Here is a 26,841-nt window from a genome sequence, read left to right as displayed (position 1 = left end):
GCTGATGACAACTAGTCTCCCCGTCAGTAAAGCTCCTCTCTCAGGAGCTCAGTTGACGCCGTCAGTAAATCCCCTCGAATGTGGTTTTAAAAGGAGCTTTACTGTCGGGGAGACTAGTTGGCGCGTTCCCATTATTTCACTATTCCAAGTTTTCCTTTCATTGTTATAGCAGCTTCAATGTAAGGGGTCAAATTTTCATTACTGCAACAAGTGTCAACTCAGCGGTTCCACACCTTCAACAGAGGGGATGATAAAGATGCGCACTTTTGCTATGTACACCTACTAACTAGTCCAAATTAAGCTGCAAGGTCAAAAATTGTCTCACAGACACCCCCTTCAAATGTCATTGTCAAACGATCAATTGTTGCAGCAATGAAAATTTCACCCCCTATTATTAATTCATTAGCATTTGAATAAATGCAATATCTCAGTAATTTCAATCTGTCGACTTGAAAAAATGAATGAAATTCAATATTCAACAGTGGTATATAATTTAAATATAGAAAATAAGTATCTATATAGGCCTATTGTGGGATGTATGAACGCGTTTAATGATCGCTATATAGCATAACTACTATGGACTTTGCCAATCAGTAGGCTTTGACCCCGTAAGCGCCTGGCGTGCTCATTTGAATACGGGTTCTATCAAGTTCAAGTGAATGTATGGGGTTGAAACTCTACAAATAGCCAGAGGATTAAATCTATATTTATATAGGGATAGGGATTGTTCTCCGTAAATTGATTTTATAATCTCAACTCTATTGTTCTATTCCTTTTCTACCTTCTTAGGCCAACTAAAACCTTACGAACCATCCTCAAGTAATGAAAATTTATTTCTTATTTGTGATAACTTCAACTTGAGTTCATCTACGTTGAGCTAAGAGATGTCCAAAATACTCTCCCCCTAATAACTCTCACTTGTAAAAATTCTAAAGGGTTAAAAGGGACTTCAATGAAAACTCCCTGGACGTAATCTCAAAGTATTGACAGCTTATTGCAGGAGACGTTTGATAGAAAAAGATCGTTTATGGTATTATTCCATGTTACAGAGAATTTTGACCCCGTAAGCGCCTGGCGTGTCCAAATGATCACAACAGCAAAGAAAGTCATTTAGCAATTAGGTAATTAGATATTTCATGTCACTTAGCTGTTGAATGTTGAGAATAACATAATATTGGAGGCCAATAAAATCGTTATATAGTTGAATAAGAAGGAAGATGTTAATGTATTTCAATTACTTGTTGATAAAATATGAGTGATTTAACGGAGTAAATTACCAAGTAATATCATTAGATACATCTTTCTCAATGCCATGCATACCAACTATGATTTTTTTAAATCCTTCCACTCCAATCAAATTTTCTTGACGCTGTAGCCTTTGAACATACGCCAGGTGCAAAAAGGTTAACATAACATGATTTATGCAACAGCATAATAGGATGGAAAGGATATACCAGAAAGAAATCGAAACATTATTTACGAGACGGATTTTATATTTTAACCAATTTTCAATTTTTCAGTAGCCGATAAAAACGAAAGGGGAACAAAAATTCGTAATAATGGAATAAAACAAAACAATATAACATTATTTCTGCGCTTCAACTGGCCTGCAGCAATTTCAATGTCTTACTTTCTGGTTCAAAAATAAAATGCACATTGATTCACTTCTTCATTAACAGTAAATTTTCAACAATACTTCAAACAATCTGCAGGGTCCTTGAGTAATTAGGGGCAGTATTATATCAGATTAGCATGACTTGATACACTGGATATATTTACATTAGAGATACATGGTCCTTAGACTAATGATAACAATACAAAAAAAAGCCTAGTCACCCATCACCAGACAAATCATAGCGGTATCGCCAGTACAAAAATGTTATTTCAAGAATCGTGTACATTAGCTGCAGATAAATATAGCAATAATGTATGGTATTACCTAATCAAAGAGCAGGTTACTTGACATTTTTCATTTTCATACAATTTCCAGCAAAATTTATCTCAACAGAAGTTGAACTATCAAGATGTAACTTTATAGAGTAAGATCCATCCGAGCTTGAGAAAATAGGTTCTCGGGCTTTTAGGTCTGCTAGCTCTCTTCACACTCACATAGAACTTATCATAAATTGAAAGAAAAAGTATTTCGTAAAAAATTGGAAGTACAAAAATATATACTTTAGCTTCATAACATTTATGATGTGTATGAGTTGAAGAAGCATTCAACCTGAGATGAATTATTTTCAATTTACATAATTATAATAAAAATTGAAAACTCCTCTGGGAAAATTTCAACTTTGTTGAATGAGGGAATTGAGATAATTTCATGGAAATTAAGACAATATGAAAAAGAACAACTTGTAAAGAATAGAAGTTGCCTACAGCGATGTCGTTCAAGTTAGTAAAAATTTGGGATTAGACTATTGCAGAAAAAAGACAAAATAAAATAAACCCAAGTCATTAGACTACATAGAAAATTAAATAAAACAAGGAAAGTATTCTCCCTTTCAGTAGAAGGAAATGATAAAAAACAACATAAGTTTTTCCAGTGCAAGTGAGTTTGCTGTTTATTGTAAATGGGAAATAAAAAGAAAATTCAGCCAATGAACACAACACTTGAATCCAAACGTTAAAAAAGTAACAATATCTTAAGGGTTTTTTAAAGCCCAGCCCAGCCATTCATGACTTTTGATAGTTGTTTCAATAAAATGAATGTTGCATAAATAATGCAGGCATGCATATTCATATACTATAAAAATAATGTTACATCATTGACTATGGCGATATTATAAGTAAGCTTATAAGTGGGAGCGAGAGAGCTGTGCCAGAACCCTGAAGAGTAAACAGAAGGCGCAGTTCAATATTATCACTTGGTACTATTTCTCGATGAAATTGTCATACCTATAACATTCCTTACTGTATGAAAAGCCTTATCACAAACTTTCATGTATAACATATATTAATAAATAGATCATACAACTGTAGCACAACAAACTTCATCTTGCTAGGATAAGGAATAATTTAATACATCCATGAAAATTGATTTTTTTTTTATTTTTTATTCCCCTCCTGCACTCCATTCGCACTTTTAATAAACGTCCACTGTGTGTTTCAATCTCAGCAAAGGAACACTCAGCAAAAACAGCCACGTTCCAGTCTCAGCCACTGACAAATCTCCAATCGATTATTTGTCCAGAGCGGTGTTGGTTTTGATGGCGATCACGCATTCTTCACCACATGACTTCAGCACGGTGCACTGCACAAACAACATACATCAAATTCAATCAAACGCTCCAAAATAATGATAGCTATTAATAAAAGCTTATCTTATAATTATAATGACTGAGTTAGAATACTATTCATAGGAGATCAGAAGCTCGAACACTAGCGCTTCCATGGAGAAGACGCGAACTTTTGCCACCAGATATAGTGTGTATGTTTTGTGTACAGTAAATTGTTTCAGTTCCAATCGTAAATTGTTCCATCACGTGACTAGTGCAAAATGTTCCCATGGAACGCCATTTCAAAATAGTTGGTTCAAGGTTTTGGCGCGCACTTATAAAGTTGATTTACACCAAAATGTGTCGTTCACTAGCTGCGTGAATGAAGAAAGGCTGTTTTACAAACTTACCGTCTAGAAAAGTGTGCATTTCTTTCATTCCATTACTCTCAAATTTTCTATAGAGAAAATTTCATTCAACGAATGGTTATCAAACATAATTTTGTTGCTTATGTATTCTACGGCTATGCTACGGTAAACAAGCTATCAGCGCATGCGCAGCCGCAGAGAAGCAAGCAGACTACAAAATTCAATCGACCAATGAGAGCTGGGATAGTGTTGAAACTGTACTTCGTTGGAATAATTTACCATGGGTGCTTCGACTGTGGGGCAGGAACTTGGAACTGGTTTCTGGTACGGAATCTGTCAAAATTCATCTCAAGGGGCGCGGAACTTTTTACTTGATAAATTGTGAATCGGACAATTCACCACATTCTATGTACACAGAACGGGCCCAGTGTAAGTTGAATTTTCAGCCAACTTCTGATCCCCTATAGGTAAATTGATCATCTCCCCAATCGAATCAATTCTTCAAATGCAAGTCGTCAATTTTATAATACATTCAGGTATTCTCAAAATTAAGATTAATAGAACAACCTTTAGTGAAATTGATATTTTTTACTGCATGTACTGTTTTATTCATGACGTTGGTATAAACCTAATCTCAACTATATAGGCATATCATCCACGAGGAATTTTCAAGCCTTACAACAGGCAAAGATTAGTCAAACTGTGGCTTAATTAATTAAACATGTAAGGCTGGGATTAGACCATAGACTAGAGAAGTGGATGCTTCTTCTGAAAAAATCTAAACATACATGATTTAGCAGCTGTAACTTCAAAGAAGTAAGGAAATTCATAAATTTTTGAGAACAAATTTCTCATGTTTCTTGTATGTAGGGATGTTTTCATGTTTTATGCTCAAAGACTCTACCTCTATGCTCGTTTGGTTTAACCCCAGCTCAACACAAAAACCGGGAGTATTATTGATAAAATCCCAAATTCAAGCTTGTAACACAGATAGCTGCCTGCGAACTGAACATGGAATTATTTCACAGTAATACCAAGTTTGGTAGACAGACATCTCTAATTCCAGTATTTTAAAACCTCAAGGCTTCATTGAATAGGCCATTGGTATATTAATGAATGCATATTCACAGAATGCATATCAGTGACTGTAGGGCTGTAGGCTCTATAATAATTAATCAACCAATAGTAATATGAAATACGAAATGCTGCCCCAGGTCAGGCTGGCTACTAACGAAAGGACAGGTGTGTCGAACATGTGTGAACAAAGACATTTATTCGAAAGACTTCGAACGGAAAAAAGATGTTTAACATGTTAAACATAAAATAATATAAACAATAAATAAACCACTGAAAATTACAAATTATAATGATATACCTACAAATAGTTACCTACAAATTCAAATAGAGCTACGAAGAAAGAATTAAAAACAAAAATCAAGATACAAAACCATAACCTCAATATTTTTTTCGAAAATGCCTTTCTCAGATGACAAAATATGTCCGTCAAACGTGTTCATTCTGGTACTGTCGTTAGTGGCCGTTCTAAGGTAAGGAATCTGAATATCACATGCAAAACATCGATAATTGATAGGTTGATCTACGAGCGACGAATAGTTGGATCTTGGATGTGGCTGAAAGTATTTGATAGGTAAAAGAGTGTGAAGGGCGATAGCTGGGATTCAGCACACATTTTTACCTTGTCTCCTACTATTTTTCTGAGGTCCGGTTTCTGGGACTCTTATTAATTCTAAGGCTGGCCACTAACCGTAGGACATGCATGCATGATACATATGTCGTCATACATTGTTGCGTCATCACAGCGAAAGGTTTCGAGCAACATTTTTCGAGGTTAGATTTTTGTATCTACGATTTTTTGTTGTTTATTTTTCTTTGCTGCTCTATTTGAGGTTAAATTATTTTTCCTACACCTACTGTCTAAATTATTTACTTTACTCCTTGAAATATAATACTCAAGTATCACTTTTTTTGCTCTCGGGTCTAAAAACAGAAAAACTCCCTAGGGAGTAAAAGTAACTCCATTTAAATAACATGGGAAGCAACTCTATCTAAAAACATTGGAAATAGGTTAGAAGGTCTAAGCTCAGATGAGGAAGCATTATAGAGTAGTCATTGATGTTATGTGCACTAATTTCACAGCTGTAGAATGGAAGAAGGTGGAATGTGCACTAATCTAACAGCCTGTAAAATGGAAGTATAGTGAGGTCCAGGGCAGGGAAGAAAGATAGGAGAAAAACGTTGCCAAGTCTCTCCATTTTGCCACTGAGTTACTCAATTCATCCCATTAAATTTGATCTAATAATAATTATAATTTCCTTAATAAAATAATCAATTTAATTTTAAATTAACCAAAAAAATATATTTTTTCATAATTTGATTCAAAAATTTGCTTTCATAACTGAGATCAGATTTTAATTTCTAATTTCAATGGAAATAATTCTGAAATAACCTTTCAATGTTATTTATACCGGTATGAGTAGGTCTAACCTATACATGTAGGCTAACTGAAGCATGGATGAAGTCTAGGATGGTTAGTTATCAACTTTTAAAAAAATGCCATTTCAGGTATTTTAATTTGTGTTTCTCATACGGTAATGTCTAAAAATTATTTCATTGTTTCAAAAATACATGTTAAATCAATTATACGACTTGTGTACTCAAGTATTTTGAATGAAAAAAATGGCGGCTGAGAATTGTTTGTTTACTTTTGTACAGGCACAGTCAAAAGTAAAAATAAAATATTCTGGCAAACGGACAACATTGCAAAGTGAGAGAGAGATGGCGCTATCTGTTTATATCTGTATTATACCTGTAAATGGTATAATGATGATATTAGACAATTAAAGGATGACTGTTTGCTGATGTATGAGTTATTCAGACAATCAGGTTTGGTTCATTACAAGGATAAGTATAATTTATTAAGAAACATATTCAAGAAGACTGTGAGGGAAGCCAAATTCAATTACAATTGTAATCGTGTGCTGACAGCTAAAAATAAACCCAAAGAATTGTGGTCTATTGTAAAAGAGAATCTGAACAAGAACGATTTAAAAGACATTGAACAAAATGATTGCCTGACGGCAGGTGGTTTTAATGATTTCTTTATTGAAAGTGTTAGTAATATTGTTCAAAGAGTACCTACCTCTGTAAATGATATTTCTTATTATCTTGACATTCACAAACAAGATAATCCTGTATTAAATTCTTTCTCTTTTTCATGTATTACTGTTGAGCAGGTGTATAATTCTATATTATCTCTCAGTAATAGTGCTTGTCTTGATGTTTACTATTTAAATTCATGTTTTATGAAATTGGCTGCACCATTTGTATGTGAAGTGTTGTGTTACCTTTTTAATATTTGTATTAAGTATGGTGAATTTCCTAAATGTCTGAAATTAATTAAAGTTATTCCTTTGTTGAAAAAGGGTTCATCTCTGGATTACAACAATTATAGGCCTGTTTCCATTATTCCTATAATTTCAAAGATATTTGAGATGGTACTCTATAAGCAAATCATAAGCTATTTTGAAAGTAATTCACTGTTCACAAATAGTCAATTTGGATATAGATCTAAAAGAGGTATTCTTGGTGCTATATCTGAATTCATGAAAAACTGTATTAACTGGCTGGATGGTAAGAACAAAGTTTCTAGTAGTTTTTATGACATGTCAAAGGCTTTTGACACCATATCTCATGACATTTTGATAAAAAAACTCCAGTTTTATGGGTTTGATGATGTATCTATTAAGCTTATGATTTCCTATTTAAGTGATAGATTTCAGGCTTCTTTTTATAAGGGTTCTCTTTCTCATTTTTTGAAGGTTCAGACAGGTGTACCCCAGGGTTCCACACTTGAACCTATACTCTTCATTATTTATACCAATGACTTGCCAGCTGCTATAAGTAATGGAGATATTAAGGCTTTTATGTTTGCTGATGATCTGGCAGTCCAGATTAAGTGTAAAAAGATTTTTACCAATTTGAATATATTGGGGCAGATTAATGCAACTATTGAGGACTGGACAGCTGCTAACTTTCTTCGCCTCAATAAAGATAAGACCCAGTTGTTAGATTTTGACTTTGGTTGTAAGACAGATATTAGTTATATCAAATTTCTTGGCATTACATTGCAGAGTAATAAGAAATGGGAGAATCATATTGTTTCATTGAGTAAAAAAATATCTAGAGGCATTTTTATGTTATGTAGGTTAAGAAATATTGTTAGCATTGATGTGTTGGTAGCTGTATATTATGCTTACATTCAGTCACACCTGTTGTATGGTATTTTGGCATGGGGGAGAGATACCAATATGAAGAAACTTTTTGTTGTACAAAAAAGGGCCATAAGGATCATTTGTAAAGTAGATAGTAGAGCACATTGTCGACCTCTGTTTAAAAAACTTAATATTATGACTGTTTATGCTTTGTATGTGTTTGAATGTCTGATGTATACCAGAAAAAATCTTTCCATCTTACCCATAAATAGTAATATTCACAATAATTTTACAAGACAAGCAGAAGCACTTAGATTATCACAGTGCAATTACCATTTAACTTTGAAAAGTTTTGTTGAATTTGAAAAGAGGTTATTTAATAAACTGCCAGCTAATATTAAAGAATGTGATATTAATAGTTTCAAGTTTTCCGTTAAAAAGATTCTAATTGACTGCTGTCCATATGGTTATGAGGATTTGTGATGATGTCTGTGTTTTTTCTTAACTGTGATGTAACTGTTTTAAAAATGTTTATTATATTATATAGAATTTGCTTATCTTTGTCTTCTTTAGTATATATTACGATGTGACTGTGATGACTATTAATGTTTATTGTTATATTTTAGAATTTTTTATTTAATTGTTGACTTTGTCTTGCATTTTTGTTAAAGTGTTCTGACAATAAATGAATCTTGTTCTGTTGTAAGATAGAAAAGGACAAGAGGAGTTTATTGTCAATCGTACACTGCCATTATAACATGGACCTCACTATAGGTGTTATTGACACTTTCTTCCACTAGTAGTTCTGTGAACAGTAGAAGATCTCACGCAGTTTTCTCATCCACAAGTATCTGATGTCACCTGTTCTAGTTGAATCACAATTCACAGTTTAATCATAATTTACTCTTAAAAACTGTTATTTGTTTTCTCCTAGATCAAAACCTCACTCAATTATACGACTTGTGTACTCAAGTATTTTGATAGAATGAAAAAAAATGGCGGCTGAGAATTGTTTGTTTACTTTTATGTTAATAAACTCAGTTCACGTTTAAATTTGTATCCCATATGATGATTTATCCAGTTTCGTGATAATCTTTCCATCTGATGAAAATATTTCTAAACTATTTTAAAATTATATTTTTTTTCAATCCAGAATATTATAATTTCTTCGGCATTATTCAGCTCATTTAATCATTTTTACTTTCCTTGCCCTATTACCATAGGTAAGGAAAGTATTGCTTTCCGAAAAAAATTAAGGTACCCCAATTTCTAAATTTCAATACGTTTCAAGGTCCCCTGAGTCCAAGAAAGTGGTTTTTGGGTATTGGTCTGTATGTGTGTGTGTGTGTATGAGTATGTGCGTCTGTGTACACGATATCTCATCTCCCAATTAACGGAATGACTTGAAATTTGGAACTTAAGGTCCTTAAACTATAAGTATCCGACACGAACAATTTCAATCAAATGCAATTCAAGATGGCGGCTAAAATGGCGAAAATGTTGTCAAAAACAGGGTTTTTCGCGATTTTCTCGAAAACGGCTCCAACGATTTTGATCAAATTCATACCTAAAATAGAAATTGATAAGCTCTATCAACTGTCACAAGTCCCATATCTGTAAAAATTTCAGGAGCTCCGCCCCATCTATGCAAAGTTTAATTTTAGATTCCCCAATTATCTGGCTTCAGATACAATTTAAACAAAAAAATTCGAGTGGAAAAGATTGAGCATGAAAATCTCTATAATTGATGTTCAGTAACATTTTCACCTAAAATTGAAAATAAGCTCAAAATTCCAGAAAATGTGATTATCCAATTGTAAACTGTTGATTCTATAGAATTCACTATGAGATAGCAGACCTCGTATGTCTCCAGCGTTATTGTCCTGTCACCAGCTGACTCAGATTTTTGTTTATGAGTATACATGAGATGTCTGTGTACACGATATCTCATCTCCCAATTAACGGAATGACTTGAAATTTGGAACTTAAGGTTCTTACAATATAAGGATCCGACACGAACGATTTCGATCCAATGCAATTCAAGATGGCGGATAAAATGGTGAAAATGTTGTCAAAAACAGGGTTTTTCGCGATTTTCTCGGAAACGGCTCCAACGATTTTGATTAAATTCATACCTATAATAGTCATTGATAAGCTCTATCAACTGCCACGAGTCTCATATCTGTAAAAATTTCAGGAGCTTTGCCCCATTTATGCAAAGTTCGATTTTGGATTCTCAATTATCAGCCTTTAGATACAATTTTAACAAAAAAATTCAAGTGGAAAAGATTGAGCATGAGAATCTCTACAATTGATGTTTACTAACATTTTCACCTAAAATTAAAAATAAGCTCGAAATTCGAGAAAATGAGATTATCCAATTGCAAACTGTTGGCAACTGTTGATTCTATTAAATGATTCACTATGAAGAGATAGCAGACCTCGTATTTCTCCAGCGTTATTGTCCTGTCACTATCTGACTCAGATCTTTGTTTATAAGTAGACTTGAGATGCGTGGGAACACTAGCGTCAGGTGATCAATACTCATAACGGCAAGGAAAGTTGTGTGAGTGCGCCACACCAGATTTTTTATTTTATTTTCAATCACCTATTAAATTTGTTTTTCAAATGTGAGAATATTGATACTGATGGGCACGCATAAAAGCATATTGAAACCCCACCTTATAGAAACAGACACGGCCAAACATCTGTGTAATGAATGCAATGAATAATCCACTTGTCAGCTGATTGATTATGAACATTTTATAGTCTAATTGATTCTATCTTCAAAGTAGATGATTATAATTATAATATAGTGATATCAGACAGAGTATGAGGGAATTCCTTTTCTTTTCATATTATCCTTAAAATGCAAAATTTCAAAAAAAACCTTGTGTATACATCGACGCTCAGTTGAAAAAAGAATATTCCTGCTAAATCTCATCGAATTCTATCAACGCGTTTGGCTGTAATCGCGTTACATACCGACAGACAAAAGCAAATCGAGTTGAAACATAGACCTCACAACGTCGTTCGGTCAACTAAAGTGCGTGGCTTTCAATGTGGCTTAACACCTTCATACATTTTTGTGCTCATGGAGAACAAATACACCAATCAACTCCTTATAGGTAATGTTGTATTGTTTCATAGTATTCAATAAGACTCGACCTCGGTATGTTCTGTGATTATGGAGAACAAGTATGGTTTAATGATTAGTAGAGGGCAGAAAATATTGAATATGATTATTTTGGATCCAAATAAAAAGAGTCCCATTATTCAAGGAATCACAATCCACATAAGTATCTGTCACCGACTCAGGGTGGCCACCCATTTTAAAATGGAAAAATCATGAGTAATTCCCGGTTTTCCAGAGTAAAATTTCAAATTTTCCACATAGAGTTCCGGTATTTGAGGAACAAGATTCGCAAAGAATTTATTATGGAAATCTTCAGTTTGATCTTCCATGACGAATTTCAAATAGCATATTTAAATTTCCAAATATATTGATAATTTTTACAGGCTATTTTTATGAGGAATTATTAAGTCCTTTTAACTATTCATGTGTGTGGAGTGCTTTCGGAAAGGGTCCATTTTCAATACTCAATGAGTAGTTAAAACCGAAAAAATCCTCACAAAAATAGACTACAATGTCAAAGTTATCAATACATTTGAACATTTATTATGTATTCTGAGTCATACTTTCACTAATGAAGCCATATATATGTACCGTATGTACAGTATCATCATAGCCGATTCCGGCTGTTGGTGACTCTTCAAACCTTGAAGAAAGTCTCATTCCATAGAGAATGAAGCCATCAAAATATTTAATTCTTAAATGTAATTGATTTATATAATGTATGATAATTTAAAAATAAACGATAAGTGAGCGCCAAATTTTTTCACCGTTTTATACTCAAAATAAACTAACAAATCGATTGAAATCAGAAATTAATGTGAAATCTACTAGGCCAACAGTCTTCAGTTACACCCTTAGACCATAAAAACTTTATGATTGCACCAGAGGAACTGTTATCAGTACATCAAGAAGCATTTAAAAAAGCATAGGCTAGCCTAAAATTATAGGAAATTTACTAATTAAATATGTTACTGCACACTTCTTTACTAAATTAATTGAATTTTATGAAACATTAATGAGTAATAATAGGAGAAATTCACGGTATTTTTCCCTGTTAGTAAAATCATGATGAATTCAAGGTTCTCCCAGTTTTCCCGGTAGGCGGCCACCCTGACGACTTCATCCAGAAGTAAGATGCACAAATTATAATGAATTTTGTCAGGTGAAGAAAATGCCAACTAAATTCAATGTAAAGATATGTACTTACAGGAAGATTTTTGTAATAAAGTTCAATTTATCATTTTCATCCCCAAATAGTGACACTTGCGGCAAATGTGTAAGTGGATCGAAAGGTAGTTCTGAGCAAATTGAAAATGCTGAGGCTGGTTTTGAAGCTCAAAAACTTGATAAATCTCTTGCTCAAGCATCCAATTACATGGCTTTTGTGACTTTTGATTTACCTACAGCAAACTATGCCTCTTCCAAAGACAACTTCTTCCATTAATTAGAAAAGTCCAGCAACTTTTCTCATGGAAGAAGGTGTTATGCATATTTTTTTTGAAATATTGAAAATAACCTGGAAATGAGTTTTTCTGAAGGAATTTGATTAATAATATCTATTCCTAATCCAAGAACCAAAAAATCAGATGATAAACGCTTGTATCTCAGAAGTTTGATTTTGTTACTCAACACCTTCTAACGCTTCAAATGTAGGCGGAGGAAGAATGTTGTGTACATCACGAGTGGAAAATTATTTTTCTCCAGCAGGGAGAAAAACGGGGGTTTTCACTCTAGATATACAGATAACTATTTTTATCCTTATAATTTGTAATTACCAGTGATTTATTTGTTTTTAGTTGTTTCATGTTAGAGGTCTCGCTGATGACAAAAGATGCATGATGAACATGTGTGTGTGTCTACATGATAAACATACTTTTACATGCATATCCTACCGTTAGGGTACTTGCACACACACCGATTTTGGACGGTCCAAATTCCAATAGTGACGCGCAAGCGAGAACTGGACCTGGCACACACGCCGACCGCTGATCGGCGCCGGTAAAATGCCAACGAGCAGCCGGCCACTGCCACTGCGTACCACGGGTGCCGGCGATACAGTGGCGCCCGTGAGTAAATACAGGCTTGCACACACAGATTTTTCTCCGACCGTCCTTGCCAGTTCTCGCTACACCATCCTCCATTCCAGTCGACTGCTCTGCTCTTTTGATAGTGCGAGGTAATTACGTTTGAAATGGGTGACATAGATAATGATATCCTTATATCGTTAGTGGAAGCAAGCTTCATTTTACATTTTATTCGTCCTAATCACTTTTTACCATTCATATGGCTAGAATATTTAACAACAACCTGAAACAGCGTATCTTCCTAGACGGTTTTAGAATAGCTAGAGTCTTTCCAATCTATAAAAATGGCGACAAATCTAAAAAAAAAAAAAACTATAGACCCATTTACCTTTTAAGCATCTTTTCAAAACATAGAAGCCATAATTCATTCCAATTACCAGTAATTTATTATCAAATAAGGATCCCGTAATCTGCACTTAGTGTGAATATACCATTACTAGAATATTGCCTTAATCAGGCGGTAAAAAATCGGCCGCCCAAAAATCGGTGTGTGTGCAAGTAGCCGTTAAAATTTTGCTACCGATAAAAAATCGGCCGTCCAAAATTGGTGTGTGTGCAAGTAGCCTTAGTGGCCAGCCAAATGGACTATTCAATCCATAATAAATGTATAGGTTTAATGGTATTTTAGATTTAATAAGTGCTCTCGAAATCGGGCCTAAACATAGAAGCCATAATTCATTCCAATTACCAGTAATTTATTATCAAATAAGGATCCCGTAATCTGCACTTAGTGTGAATATACCATTACTAGAATATTGCCTTAATCAGGCGGTAAAAAATCGGCCGCCCAAAAATCGGTGTGTGTGCAAGTAGCCGTTAAAATTTTGCTACCGATAAAAAATCGGCCGTCCAAAATCGGTGTGTGTGCAAGTAGCCTTAGTGGCCAGCCAAATGGACTATTCAATCCATAATAAATGTATAGGTTTAATGGTATTTTAGATTTAATAAGTGCTCTCGAAATCGGGCCTAAATATTTTAAAACACTGAAAAGAACATCTTCAAAGGCAGGACTGGATAAATTTCACGAGAGATACCACAAAAAGAGTTAAAGAAAATTTAGTTAAATTTGGCTTAGAACTTTTGTCATTAAAAAACGATTCAAAGATTTACAAACATCAAAATCGACAAATTGTACCTATATGACAAAATAAAACAAGGAGATAAGATAGGCCTTGAGATATGCGATAGATGATTATGAAACAATGACATCCCTGTTCTTTCTCTTGCAATGACAGTGGCACGAATGGAATGACTGAAGTTTTTAATCTTCAACCTAAGCGCTGAAATTTGAAAGGAAGCAGAACAGCAAGCAAGACTGTTGAGTGCCAGCTCAACGACCGGGAATTCTCATAGATTTTCAAAACTGAGACAAGCATGTGATGACGTCACTAAAGTTTGTATAATATAATAAGTTAAGACTTGGCCTTAAGACTGTTGAGTGCCAGCTTAACGACCGGGAATTCTCATAGATTGTCAAAACTGAGACAAGCATGTGATGACGTCACTAAAGTTTGTATAATATAATAAGTTAAGACTTGGCCTTAAGACTGTTGAGTGCCAGCTCAACGACCGGGAATTCTCATAGATTGTCAAAACTGAGACAAGCATGTGATGACGTCACTAAAGTTTGTATATAATAGACTTGGCCTTCAAGGAAATTACGGCGTTGCCAATCTGCAAAATTGTGAATTTCTCATTCAACCACAGAACTGTTTGCAGAATATCACCCCCGATATTCGGGCTTCGAGCAAAATTTTTTGAGATGAGGTTTTTGATGTTTATTTTTCTATGATTAAAATTTGTAATTTTCCAGTGGTTTATCTATTATTATTATTGGTTGTTAAAAGCCTCTCACTGGTGACAAACCATGAATGAAGAACATGTGAGTGTGCATGATTAACATGCATGTTTTACCCTTAGTGGCCAGCCTTAGAAATTTTCAAGTTTGGAGAGCGGCTGCAAGATATGCATTGTATATTGAATCGCATGCTAAAGGCTGGCAATCTACAAGATATTTGACTGAAATATTCAACTGCAAGCAAATGGTTGCAAAGGCTGCCATGCAACAATGCTTAGATTATTCAAGGCAGAAAAATTAACTATTTATAATCATGTGGCTTGCAGTCGCTGAATTTTTCAAGCGTTCTGTCTCATTTTTGTTGTCTCAGCTATTGATAGCATAATTATGGAACAGCCACTCTCCTTGACTTTGATGGGAGGCCAAAAATACGTTCTTCCGACACTTTTGAAAATCGGAAAAATAACTTCAATTATTTCAGAGAAATTTTCTCGCTTTCACTCTTGGAAGAAAAGATTTTAGCATGTCGAAGATTTTATGTTTTTTGATAGAAATGTCTCGACATTGACGAAAATAATCATTTAACTATAGAAAATAACTATACGTCGTATAAAAGTGTTCCAGACACCAATAGAGAGGAGATACTCCACGTTGTCTTACTTTATGCGACATCCCATAATTTTGGGAGAAGTGATATTTTGAAGAAAAATCTATTATCGGCAAGTTTTTAATTTCATAGATTTTTCTTTTTTATTTCCTTTTTATCATTCAACCCTGAACATTTTTAGCACTACTAAAATATTGGGGATGATATTCGACATGCAATCCCGTGATTGAATTAGAAATTTGAGAAAGTTGCAATTTCACACGGATTGGCAACGATGTTATTTCTTCGGATGGGAGGCCAAGTCTCAACTTATTTTATACAAACTATAACGTTCATTTTGTACGTGAGTGGCTGTTATCATTCTGACCGCGGGGCGCAGTTAGACTCCATCTAGAGGATCTGAACTTGAGATTGATAATGAATCAATTAACTTGAGGTTGATCTGAACTAGAGATTGATTAAAAAAAACTAAACTGAACTAGATTATTCAAATTCGATAATTAAGTTAGTGGTTGTAGCAGTTCCAAATGTTTTCAATCACCCTCACACATGTGTCAATGTGATAATTTTAACTCAATCAAGTGAGGAAGGGTTACTTTCCTGAAGTACTTCACCATTTACTTCGCTCATGTGCTATTAATATTTTGAATTCCGCAACTTGTAATAATATGTGAATCAATAGAACTCTTTATAGTTGAATGGGTAAGTTTATTGCGATTCGGCTCATAAAGGACAGACAGTCTGGGTGATAGCTTCCAGCTTCCTATTATATACACAATCCAACAGTTATCTGGATGATAAGTTACTGTAGAGAGACCTACGTTAGAGAGACCTACGTTAGAGGCAGTGTTCAATTAGCAATCGTATTGCTATCCTTGTCATTCAACAAAGCGGATAGCGCTATCTCTTTCTCGCTTTGCACTGTTGCCAGATTGTCTTTTAACAATGTAGAATAAATAATTAACAATATTTTTTATCTTAATTATAAAACTCATTATGAAATTATTGAAAAATATTATTTCTTGTTTAATAAAATATAATTATTTTAAACGAAAATGAACTGTTAATATTACATCAATAAACCTGTATCAGCTACCATCTATAGAAGGCATTGACAAGGCAGAGGATTGAAAACGTTTTTCTCCTAATCTATCTTCACTGTCATTATAACGTGGACCTCACTATAGATTTTTTCCCATACACTCATAATGTTATCCTGTTATATCCTCTAAAACGAGGAAGGAGTGAGTCAATTTCGTTGGCCAACGATCTTGATCTGTACCCTATAATGGTTCAAAGAATATTGGTTTAACTTGATAATTTTCAATAATTTGAAGTTGATTGATAAAAGTAATCTCAAGCAACTGTCGAACAAACAAACCCACAACGACTTGAGGTTCAAGACATTAGTAAGAACTAACTTTGCTAGTTCAAAAATAGTGCTATCTAGAATTAGAAACTTACATGCAACAGTTTATAAATTTTGATGAAGCAATTACTCATCAAAGTTTAACTCACCAAAAGCTCTTTGCCAGCATCGTATTCTGTCTTGAGTTGTTGCCCGATTTCACCATCTGGCACTTTCAAATCCTCACGCAGATCACCGTTGTCAGACATCAGACACAAGTAGCCATCATCGGAAATATCGGTTAACTGAAAACAAATTCAAGTTCGAATTTAAACACGAACATACAACCTCAAGACAAGATAATTATCTATTTCGAAAAACAACTAAGCTGATCATTTAATGATAAGGTTCAGCGATATAACTGGAGCGAACTACTGTATAACGATATTTAGAAGCTCAACATTCAACAAAAATAAAGCTTTCCAACTAAATGTTCATAGTTTGCGTTCACAGACCAGCTCTGCAAGCCGTCCAATACAGATTTGTGAAAATAACTGAGTCATATCTCCAATACAAAGGAATACCGGGACAGTTTAAGCCAAAAAAGTAAAAAAAAATTACTGGTGACATTTTTCAAAGTTTTCCAATTTAGATTTCATCAAGTTATCAAACTGAATGAATTTCAAGGAAAAACGTTTTTATTATTTCTACTTTTTGAGATATGAGCGGCCGAGGTTGAAATGAGACATTCCAGAATTGGGTAGCAAATGAATTGATGAAATTCAGGTGGATAAGGTATCGTTTGTCAAATGACATTCTTGATTTATCAAAATATCAATATTTACCCCATTTTTAATAAATAAACCAATTCGAGTTGAAACTGGAATGAATGTCATTCGATAAACAATATACCCAATCATTTCATGATTTAATGATTGCTTTTCATGATTTAATTTTGTTATTATGGAATGACATTTCAAATATTCAACTTTAGGCGCTCATATTTGGAAAAGTATGAATGATAAAGACTTTTTGCTTGGACAAGTTTTACATCTTTAATACACACACTTTTAGAATTAACAGTTCAAGTAAATCGAGTTGAACTATAACTTTTCAGCCTTTGCACTGTATCTCATAATGAACATGGAATTCTTAGTGCTGCATTGCACCATGCGAGATTAACTTCAAAGCAGGATCAGAACTTTACTATGTACGTGAGATTAGCTGATTCGTTCAAGTTGACCACGGTTGGTGCAGCCCAGAATGAGAGAAGGTAATGTAATATTTACGAATTTTCAGTTTCAAAATATAAAATTCCTACCTTGGAAAATTGAATAAGTCACCATGCATCTACTCTTCCAATACAGTAATCTTGTGAGCAAATAGTTTCAAGATAGTCTAATTAAATCACACTTTATCTACTCATAAGAAAGCTATAATTGACTATGAGCCTAAAGCATGCACTCAAGATTGAAGACACTTGAAGCACCAGATGATCTTTTATAATTTTCAAAATTCGGCCGACTGACGGATTAAGGAGAAACTAAGTATTGAGGATTCCCTCGGTATCAATCACCTGATAATCTTCACGCTTTACAAATGGTACATCCATGTTGTGAGTAGAGGGGCAAATATCTTCGTATTTCTTTCCATTAAAAATATCCAGTCCAACCAAGTGAACCTTGGCATGTCCGTGTTTACCAGTCTTTGAAGTTGACATTTCCACTATTTTACAAGGACGAGCCTGAAAAGACAAACAACATCAGTACGTTACATTATCTATAAAGAAAAGAAGTAATGTAATTGAGCACGGTTCAATGTTAAAGAGATACTAAGGAAACAATTTGAAACTAAATTATAAGTTTATATCGAATATGCAAGCTCTGTCAGACAATCCATACTTAAAAATTCCAAGGTTGACCAAAGCATACTACTTGAGGAAAATTTCAAATACAGTACTACCGTGTTTATTGTAGATCCAGAAGATAAACTATAATTTGATTCGTATTGGAGGAATGAACATTTTTTTCCAGCAATATAGATCTTCCAAGTAGTCTTCGGGCACTAGTCTATTATGATCAAATTAACTACTTTCTCACAAGAATAAACTATAATTTGATTCGTATTGTAGGAATATTTTTTCCAGCTATACCGGGTGATTCAAAAAATACTTTAAACTTTGAAATACATATAAAACTTATTAAACAAGGTACAGAGCTGGTTTTGGTGTTGTTTTGAAGGAAAACACTTCAAGTTTTTTCACCTTAAACTTAAGATTTTCTATGTGACTTCCGTTGGTTATCCTGCTGACATCCCATCGATAGTCAATTTCTTCCCAGACTCGCACTAGCATTTCAGGTGTAACTTGCTCAACAGCAGCGCAAATCATTGCTCTAAGTTCAGGTAGAGTGGCTGGCAAAGGAGGTACATAACTTTTATGAAACACCACAAGAAAATATCCAGCGGTGTTAGTCTGGGTAACGAGGGGGCCATGAAATTGGCGCATTACGGCTAATCCACTGATTTGGAAAGCGGTCATTAAGAAAATCCCAGACTTGTCAGTTAGTATGGTGGTGCGCCATCTTGCATAAAGAAAACATTTCGTTCTCGGTCATCCTCATCGATATGTGGTAGGCCTATTATCAAACATTTTTGCAACAAATCAAGGTACACTATGCCGTTTTTCAAACCAAAACACACAGCTAGTACGCTCGGGTCCAGTGAAGACAGCCATATTTGACGTAACTGCCGCTAGCGTTTGTGCGGCGCGACCAGGCACTAGCGGACTACGCGAGTCAAAACTTAGAGTGTTTTCCTTTAAAACACACCAAAAAACCAGCTGTGTGCCTTTTTTAATAAGATTTTTATGAATTTTCAAATTTGTAAAGTCCTTTTTGAATCACCCGGTATAGATCTTTCAAGTAGTCCCAATTCGGGCACTAGTCTATTATGATCAAATCAACTACTTTTTCACAAGAATGAAAATGAAAATTGACACATTATCATCTTTCAACTTAGAATCAATTGATTTTTGATTCAGAAACAATCATAATTGTTCCTGGTAGTTCTCTTCATGACATAATTTCAATTATATCCTACGAAAAACCTCAATATTTGAAAGTAATACGAATTGATTGATTGATTATATGCCTTTAATAGGGCGGAGTTAGGACTCCTGGTCCTCTCTGCCACACAACGAGTATGAGATTGATAAAAAAATTTTACCTTGAGCATAACAAATCCGTTCTTACGCAATGCAGAGCATTGCATAGGGTATGTAACTGAAGCACCAGAGTCACCAGTTTCAAAATGAGTATCCTCAATGTCTGCCATCTCAATTTGTTAATTAAAAAAAAATTCAAATTGAATCTGAAACAAAAGGTTGTTACGTTAAGAGTGTTGATTTAGAAACAAATGTTCAAGAAAGTAAATCAAATATACAAGCTATTGTTAGTTCAAGCGACTTAGTTGAACGTATTTTATAAGAATTGGAACTAGTATGACATTAATCCTTCAAAGAAAATCAAACCAAAATGAAAAAGCGGAATAATTTCAAGTATTGTCTACGTCACTGTAGTCAAGGCTTTATGAGTACATTTATTAATGAAACATGACTATACGACTTGGGTAAAGCTTGAGACAAAAGTGCTCAGTTTAGTTTTTCAGATGATCGTGAAATATTTCAAAATTGGATGAATTTGTTGATCAATCAGGAAATAACTGAAATGAGACAAATTGGATCTTCAGATATGGGCTTATATTGAATACGGTAGATATAGGCTAAACAATTCTGGAACCAACTTTTTTATTCGTCAAAAAACAAAACAGCAACGTTTATTTCTTCCAAATCGCATTAGTTCGATGACCCACCAATCAATTAATGGGGATGGAATTGATATGTCAGAGAAATTTAATAGATTATTTGAATGGGTGCCAAATCTTGTATGGAGCAGTGACTAACGGCAAATTAAAAAAATGCAGTATAACTGATACACATTAATTTGGTTCACAGAATAAAAGCAAGTAGGTACTAAGCACCTACAAGGAGATTCATATTATAAAGTCAGCAACTGATTAACATTGATTTGCTATCGTTGTCTGTCATTTGATAAAACAGAAATTTCCAAACTTCATATGATAAACAGATTTTTGTTAAATCATGAAAAGATAAATTTTCTTGGTGTATATAATGGATTTGAGATATAATTAATGATAATAATTATATTATAACATTATCAACAAGAATCAAAAATAATCAATATTTTATCAATTGTTTGTATAGTGAATAAAAATGTTGATTTGATATTATACTGATATACAGGGATGACTTGTATCACATCTATCTACTAGATAAGGCGGTGGAAAAGTGAACTAAAAACTATGCCGTCCAATCATTTCCACTGACCTTATAACGTGAATCTCACTACAAGTAATATTTTCACAGTTACCAAGTAATAAAAAAGATTCGTACAACAAAAATTATAAATCTCAAGATCAAATAAGATGAATAACCTGGTAAACTTGAGAAAATTTTTCATTATTAAAATAAGCCGTAATACAAGATGACTGTATCCTATAAAGAATAAAATAGAAATGGTAGTAAAAAGAAAAGACAGTAATATCTAAAATTACGCCGCACATTGTATCTAAACTATAATTGAATACATTGACTCAAACATTTGAAAAGTAAAAATAAGGGAGTGAAATTCAACTCTAAAAACACGCAAAAATATTAGGAATAACCCATTCCAACCCTGACCTAACTAAAGGTGCGTACAGATATACGCGCCGCGAACATGAGCAATTCACTTTTAATCAGCTGACTATATCTGTATTTTTACAGAAACGGTAAGATATAGATATAAAAAGCTTGGCATCAGCTGATTAGAAGTGAATGGCTCATGTTCGCGGCGCGTATATCTGTACGCACCCTAATATAACCACAGTTGCAATTAGTCTTGATTTTTGTTGAAAGAATGTCATCTAGAGTTCTGTGTGTAAATAATGTGAGCCTTTTTTACAATTTGCAAAACAATATTTTGCAAGTGGCCTACAGCTTATCGCAGTTTTCTTGTATAGGTAAAATTCCAGTATAAGCCACTATTAGACGCAAATTGGAATTACATATCTGATTCAGGTAGAGATTTTTGGCTTAAAAGTTACAAGGATTTGGTATCAAATATCAAGAGTTATGGCAGGTTTGTAATGGTCACCGTTCAATTTGTGCCGGCTAAGATTACGACACTGATAATATATCTAGGTCTAAAGCTTTTCAGATCTAAAAATAAACGTCTGCTAACAATGATTATCAAATGTTTTATTGAAAGGGCTTGAAGATTTAGATCAATTTAAAATTCTATATTAAAACTGGAAATGGCTAGTGCAGTGAAACTTTTCTAGTATTTCAAAAGTATACTAATTGTTGACAACAATTTGGTATCGGCAAACAAGGATTTTGCCAAAAAAGCTGCCACCTCAATTTGAATTTGAACAGCAAAAGTAGTTGACCTTGTATATTAGTAAATCAAAAGGCATCTTATCTTGAAGAAGAGCTTAAATCAATATTGGCTTTTCATCAAAATTAAGATTAAATTTAATACAGTATATGTCAATTGAAAGTAATTTATATGATATACAAATAAAATGTATATAAATATGTTTGGTTATAAGAATACAAGTAGAAAATGTGTGGCAAGTGTATATATATATATATAATTAACCAATGTCAGTAGACAAAGCGCCTAGTTAACTAACTAGTAAATAAATTTAGAAGAGCAATCTCAGCGACGCTAGAAACAAAGCATAAGCTCAGGTATTACATGGAGGCCACCGTGCATCAGTAGGCAGATCGAAGTAATGATTATCTATAATATAATAAATGAAAGAATTGGCTTATACACACCATGAATAGGAAATTCATGAATGACGCATCATCACGTCTGGACTATACTGGAATGATTAACTCGAAATTTTGCAAATTGGGACTGAATTTACGGAGGATGATAAGCCTATTTTGAATTCTTCAAGACTTCAGTACGTCAGGTTTTAAATTAGAACATTGCAAAGCACGGGTTGCCTGCTAGTGCATGAATGAAAGTATGTTTGATGATTGATATTCAAGTGGTTTTTTTTACAAAGTTTGAAAGCGACTGCACTTAAATTTGAGTGCACCAGTGATCAACTATCCTATGATAGACGATTTCATCTTATTACATTTTATAGTGATTTCAACGCCCACTGTAGACCCATTTTCCGTCGTCTACACTCCAACTATGAGCAACATATTCTGGCATTTCTCCTATAAGTAAATAATCACTACAAATACTTCCCAGTGAAAGGACAAATTCATAAACATCACCAGAGGAAGAGCCAATATCAACATGCCTTGCTGACGACTTTCTGAAGTAAAATACTGTTTCCGGAATTGGCAATAAAGCCTTATAATCGTTTGCCTACTTTGCTTTAGTACCTTCAAGAATTAAATAACTTGGTGGCTGATTGAGAGGAGCTAATTAAGTCTGAGCGAGAGATGACATCCTGAGTGACTTGATCTCAACACCGACTCTTGCCAATCTTGTTATTTGAATTCTGTGACAATTATTCAAAGTATTAGTATTTGTGCTTACGAGATTTATTGAGGTATGCCTAGTCATCAATCTAAACTTAGTTCTTGATTTGTATTTTTGGGACTTTTGGGAGTTATCACGCACTGTCTGTCGATTATGCACCGACAAGAATTCAGCTGTTCATTGTGTGTCTTGAATTATTGTGATAGACTTTTTTACTTTTATAGACTGAACTATGAAGCTTTATTGATTTACATTGCCTACAAGTTGTGGTATTCATAATCAGTACAGCAAATTATGAGCGAGTTCTACAGCCTGTGGGGAGGGGGGAGAAGAGGGACAGGTTAGTTACTTACTAGTTTAATAATAATGATTTAAGCCTATTTAGTTTTTCAGTTCTTTCTTTAATAAATTAGTTATAGTTTCATTTTCAATAGTTTTGATATTGAAAATTTGATACTATTAATAGTTTAGTATCTAAAGTAGGATAAGATACCTACTGGTGCACTCAAAGTTCTGATCCCCAGCGCAGCTTACAACATTACCTAATAAACTCAGCACTATGATGTATAAAATAATATGATTTACAATAATGCATGATGAAAAAACTATAACAACTAGTTTTAGAAAACAATAAATTGAATAAGTAGCACACAAAAATTAATCAGACAAAGAACAGGAAAATTAGTCAGGTTGAACTGGTTATATTTTGATTCTTAATTGGTTCAGAAAAACTAATATTGAGGAATAAAAGAATGCGGTTCAAACACCAAAATAATAACAGATTAATAAACAATTGAAATGAGAATTAAAAACCTAAATTAGATTTCACCATTTAGTAACAGTTACCTACGTATTTCGATTGTGGTTAAGTCAAAAGTGAAATCAGGTTAGAACTTGGGTACAATGACATACAACCGAATTGATCAAAAACACATAGTTAAAGCTCAAAATTGAGATTCAATGTTTATAAATGGGCAAATAGAGTTTACGACACGTGGAATAAACTAGTATTGAAATAAAATATCAAATTGACAACGTGCCCACTCCTTTTGAAACGTGATTTTATAGTAGTGAACTACAACGCAAGGTAATTAGGAATAGCAATTCAATTTTCAAGTTCATTAACACCAAGTATAAGCAATTAAAATTCTAAAAGAGATATTTACCAAGATTGCAATGTCAAACGGAAATGTAGGCTGGTGCGGAATAGGTATGTAGGTTACATACGCAAAGACAATCTTGAGAATACCAAATTTGGAAGAAGGATCCCACAAAATTGATATATTTACTTTTTAATATAGTTAAAAAGAATATAATTTAAAATTGTAAATTAAAAAGAATCACGAAACAACATGGCGGGAAAGAAATAAACCGTGTCAATAAACCTAAAAACCGGTGATGGAATATAAGCAATACAGAGGTACCAAATACTTTAAAAATTCTTCAGAATGGTGAAAACTGGGATAAGTTGCTGAATTATATAAAAAGTAATACAATTAATCAAAGAAAAAGATTTTGACAGAATTTTCAAAACACTTTCAGGAATACTCACATGTGTGTCCAAACAGGGCGAAGAATTCAGGGTTTCGCGATCGCGAACAGGGTAGGAGGCGCAGGCGCACGAAGACCACGTTTTATTTCCGATTACTTCCTAGAGGGGTACCCAGTATTGATCGGCTCGGTTTTTGGTGATTCTATAATTTAATCCTAAAAAATGTATATCCTCAAAACAATACTTCTTCAAATATTCAAAGACTTTGAAAAATTGATACAACTCAGCGAAAACTCATCAAATCAACCATTTGATTATCTCAGAAGAACATAATCACTAAACACGAGTTGAAGTCAGAACAAATCAATGAAAAACTCTATTCATATTTTTTAGAATAACAATATCTATAAAAATCTCAATTTATCTCCAATCAAATTGATTTATTATTACAAATTCATGAAAGTTTATATTTTAGCAAGGAAATTCATATGGCAATGGCATTGACCAAATGTTTCAGTTCTCAGGGTCACGTTGGTTGGTATTTCGTATTTGGTAAACGGGTTGATCCTCGTCATAAATAGTAAAATTTCTTTATGATTTATTGTTGATTTTTAGATAAACTACCTGACAAAATGGTAAGGGTCATTGTATTTTTAGTTTTTATTTTACTCTTGAGAATATATTTTCCCATCTTGGAATTTGTTGATAACTTTCCAATCTAACCTCATAAGTTGTCCTAACCTAAGAAAAATGGCAACAAACAATATAATTTTTTCTTAACACTTGCAACTTTATTTAATTTTATTTTTTCATTCCTACTGTCAATACTATTGCCAGTGCAATCTTAAGTTGCCAATTAAATCTTTAAAAAATTGATGATGTGTGTAATTGAGGGTGTGGCTTGCTAGACTTTGGTTATCAATAGGCCTATAGCAAAATTATGCAAATTGAATAGACGTTCATATCAATGGTTTAAATATCCATTATATACTAACTATTTGGAACTCAAAGTTTGTATTCTAAATAATTGTTTCTAGCTCTAACGCTAATTATAGGTTAGGTTCAATACTTTACCGAAGATTCAAAATTTAATGGAAGAGTCCTTATTCTATTGAGCTGGATCCTCATGTATCTATGAGTTCTTAACACTATTATAACTAAATTAACTGTACCTGCTCAATGGGCTGCGTATAAATAGTCCTATAAAAACTTAAGAATAGGCCTAATATTTTTACTAAGGTAAACTACACAAATTCCGATATGTTACGGGTGTTGATCTTATTATGATTACTATGATGGAATTATTTAAATAAATACTAAAATACTAGATCTATAAAAACTTGTTTTTGTCTGACTTAGTTAAGAGGTAAGGTAAATTACTTTGATCATATGCATTTACCAAGTTTTATCCTACAATTTGATGTCCTAAACAATACATCAAATAAAATAAAAGCAACATTATTTAGGCCAAACACTTGAGATGACTTATGCCCAACACCGAACGGCGCATGTCGTAACATCGAACGGTCTCTAAAGGTTTAACAATGACTCAATTATAAAGATATAATATAAGATAAAATGAAGACCGGGCACGTATCTGATACTGATATTGATATGTGATAATCTGCCTTCATACTGTTCAGTGTTGATACTCTGATATTTCACTGTCTCATGCTCAACTGCTAAATAGCTGAAAACTAAATAAGGTAGTATTTACTTGTTTCATCTTATAACTAGTGCGGCGCTTAATTGAGTGGTTTTCAATGCTGCAAATAGGTATGGCATATCATTTAAATATTTCAAGAATATCCACAATGAACAAACAAATGCTTCACAGTTCCAAAATCACATTTTGGTGTTTCAACAAGAATATCTTAGGATTATATATTTTGAGTATAACCTAAATATAAAATTTCAGTTGAAATGAAGTTTCCTTCTTCAAACTCAATTAGGCCTAGTCGTTATCCTGTTTACCATAACATGTTTTCC

The 26,841-nt window shown here is 33.5% G+C and overlaps 1 protein-coding gene across 2 annotated transcripts; it reads right to left on the bottom strand.

Moving 5' to 3' along the window:
- Positions 1-1,472: 1,472 nt before the first annotated feature.
- Positions 1,473-25,229, bottom strand: LOC111049974 (eukaryotic translation initiation factor 5A). Of its 2 annotated transcripts, none has more exons than XM_022336187.2 (5): positions 24,913-25,229; positions 20,017-20,160; positions 18,368-18,535; positions 16,962-17,096; positions 1,473-3,253 (listed from the first exon to the last, which is right to left on the bottom strand). In XM_022336187.2, exons 2-5 carry the CDS (start codon positions 20,122-20,124, stop codon positions 3,182-3,184), a joined length of 483 nt encoding a protein of 160 aa, XP_022191879.2. In that variant the 5' UTR covers positions 20,125-20,160; positions 24,913-25,229; the 3' UTR covers positions 1,473-3,181. The 2 variants fall into 2 exon arrangements, with proteins under 2 accessions (XP_022191879.2, XP_022191881.2); XM_022336189.2 differs by having other exon boundaries at positions 24,527-24,995.
- Positions 25,230-26,841: the final 1,612 nt, after the last annotated feature.

Source organism: Nilaparvata lugens, chromosome 1, assembly GCF_014356525.2.
Source record: "Nilaparvata lugens isolate BPH chromosome 1, ASM1435652v1, whole genome shotgun sequence".
Classification (NCBI taxonomy): Eukaryota; Metazoa; Arthropoda; class Insecta; order Hemiptera; family Delphacidae; genus Nilaparvata; species Nilaparvata lugens.
The sequence above is the reverse complement of the archived record's forward strand: the minus strand, read 5'-3'. Positions and strand labels throughout refer to the sequence as shown.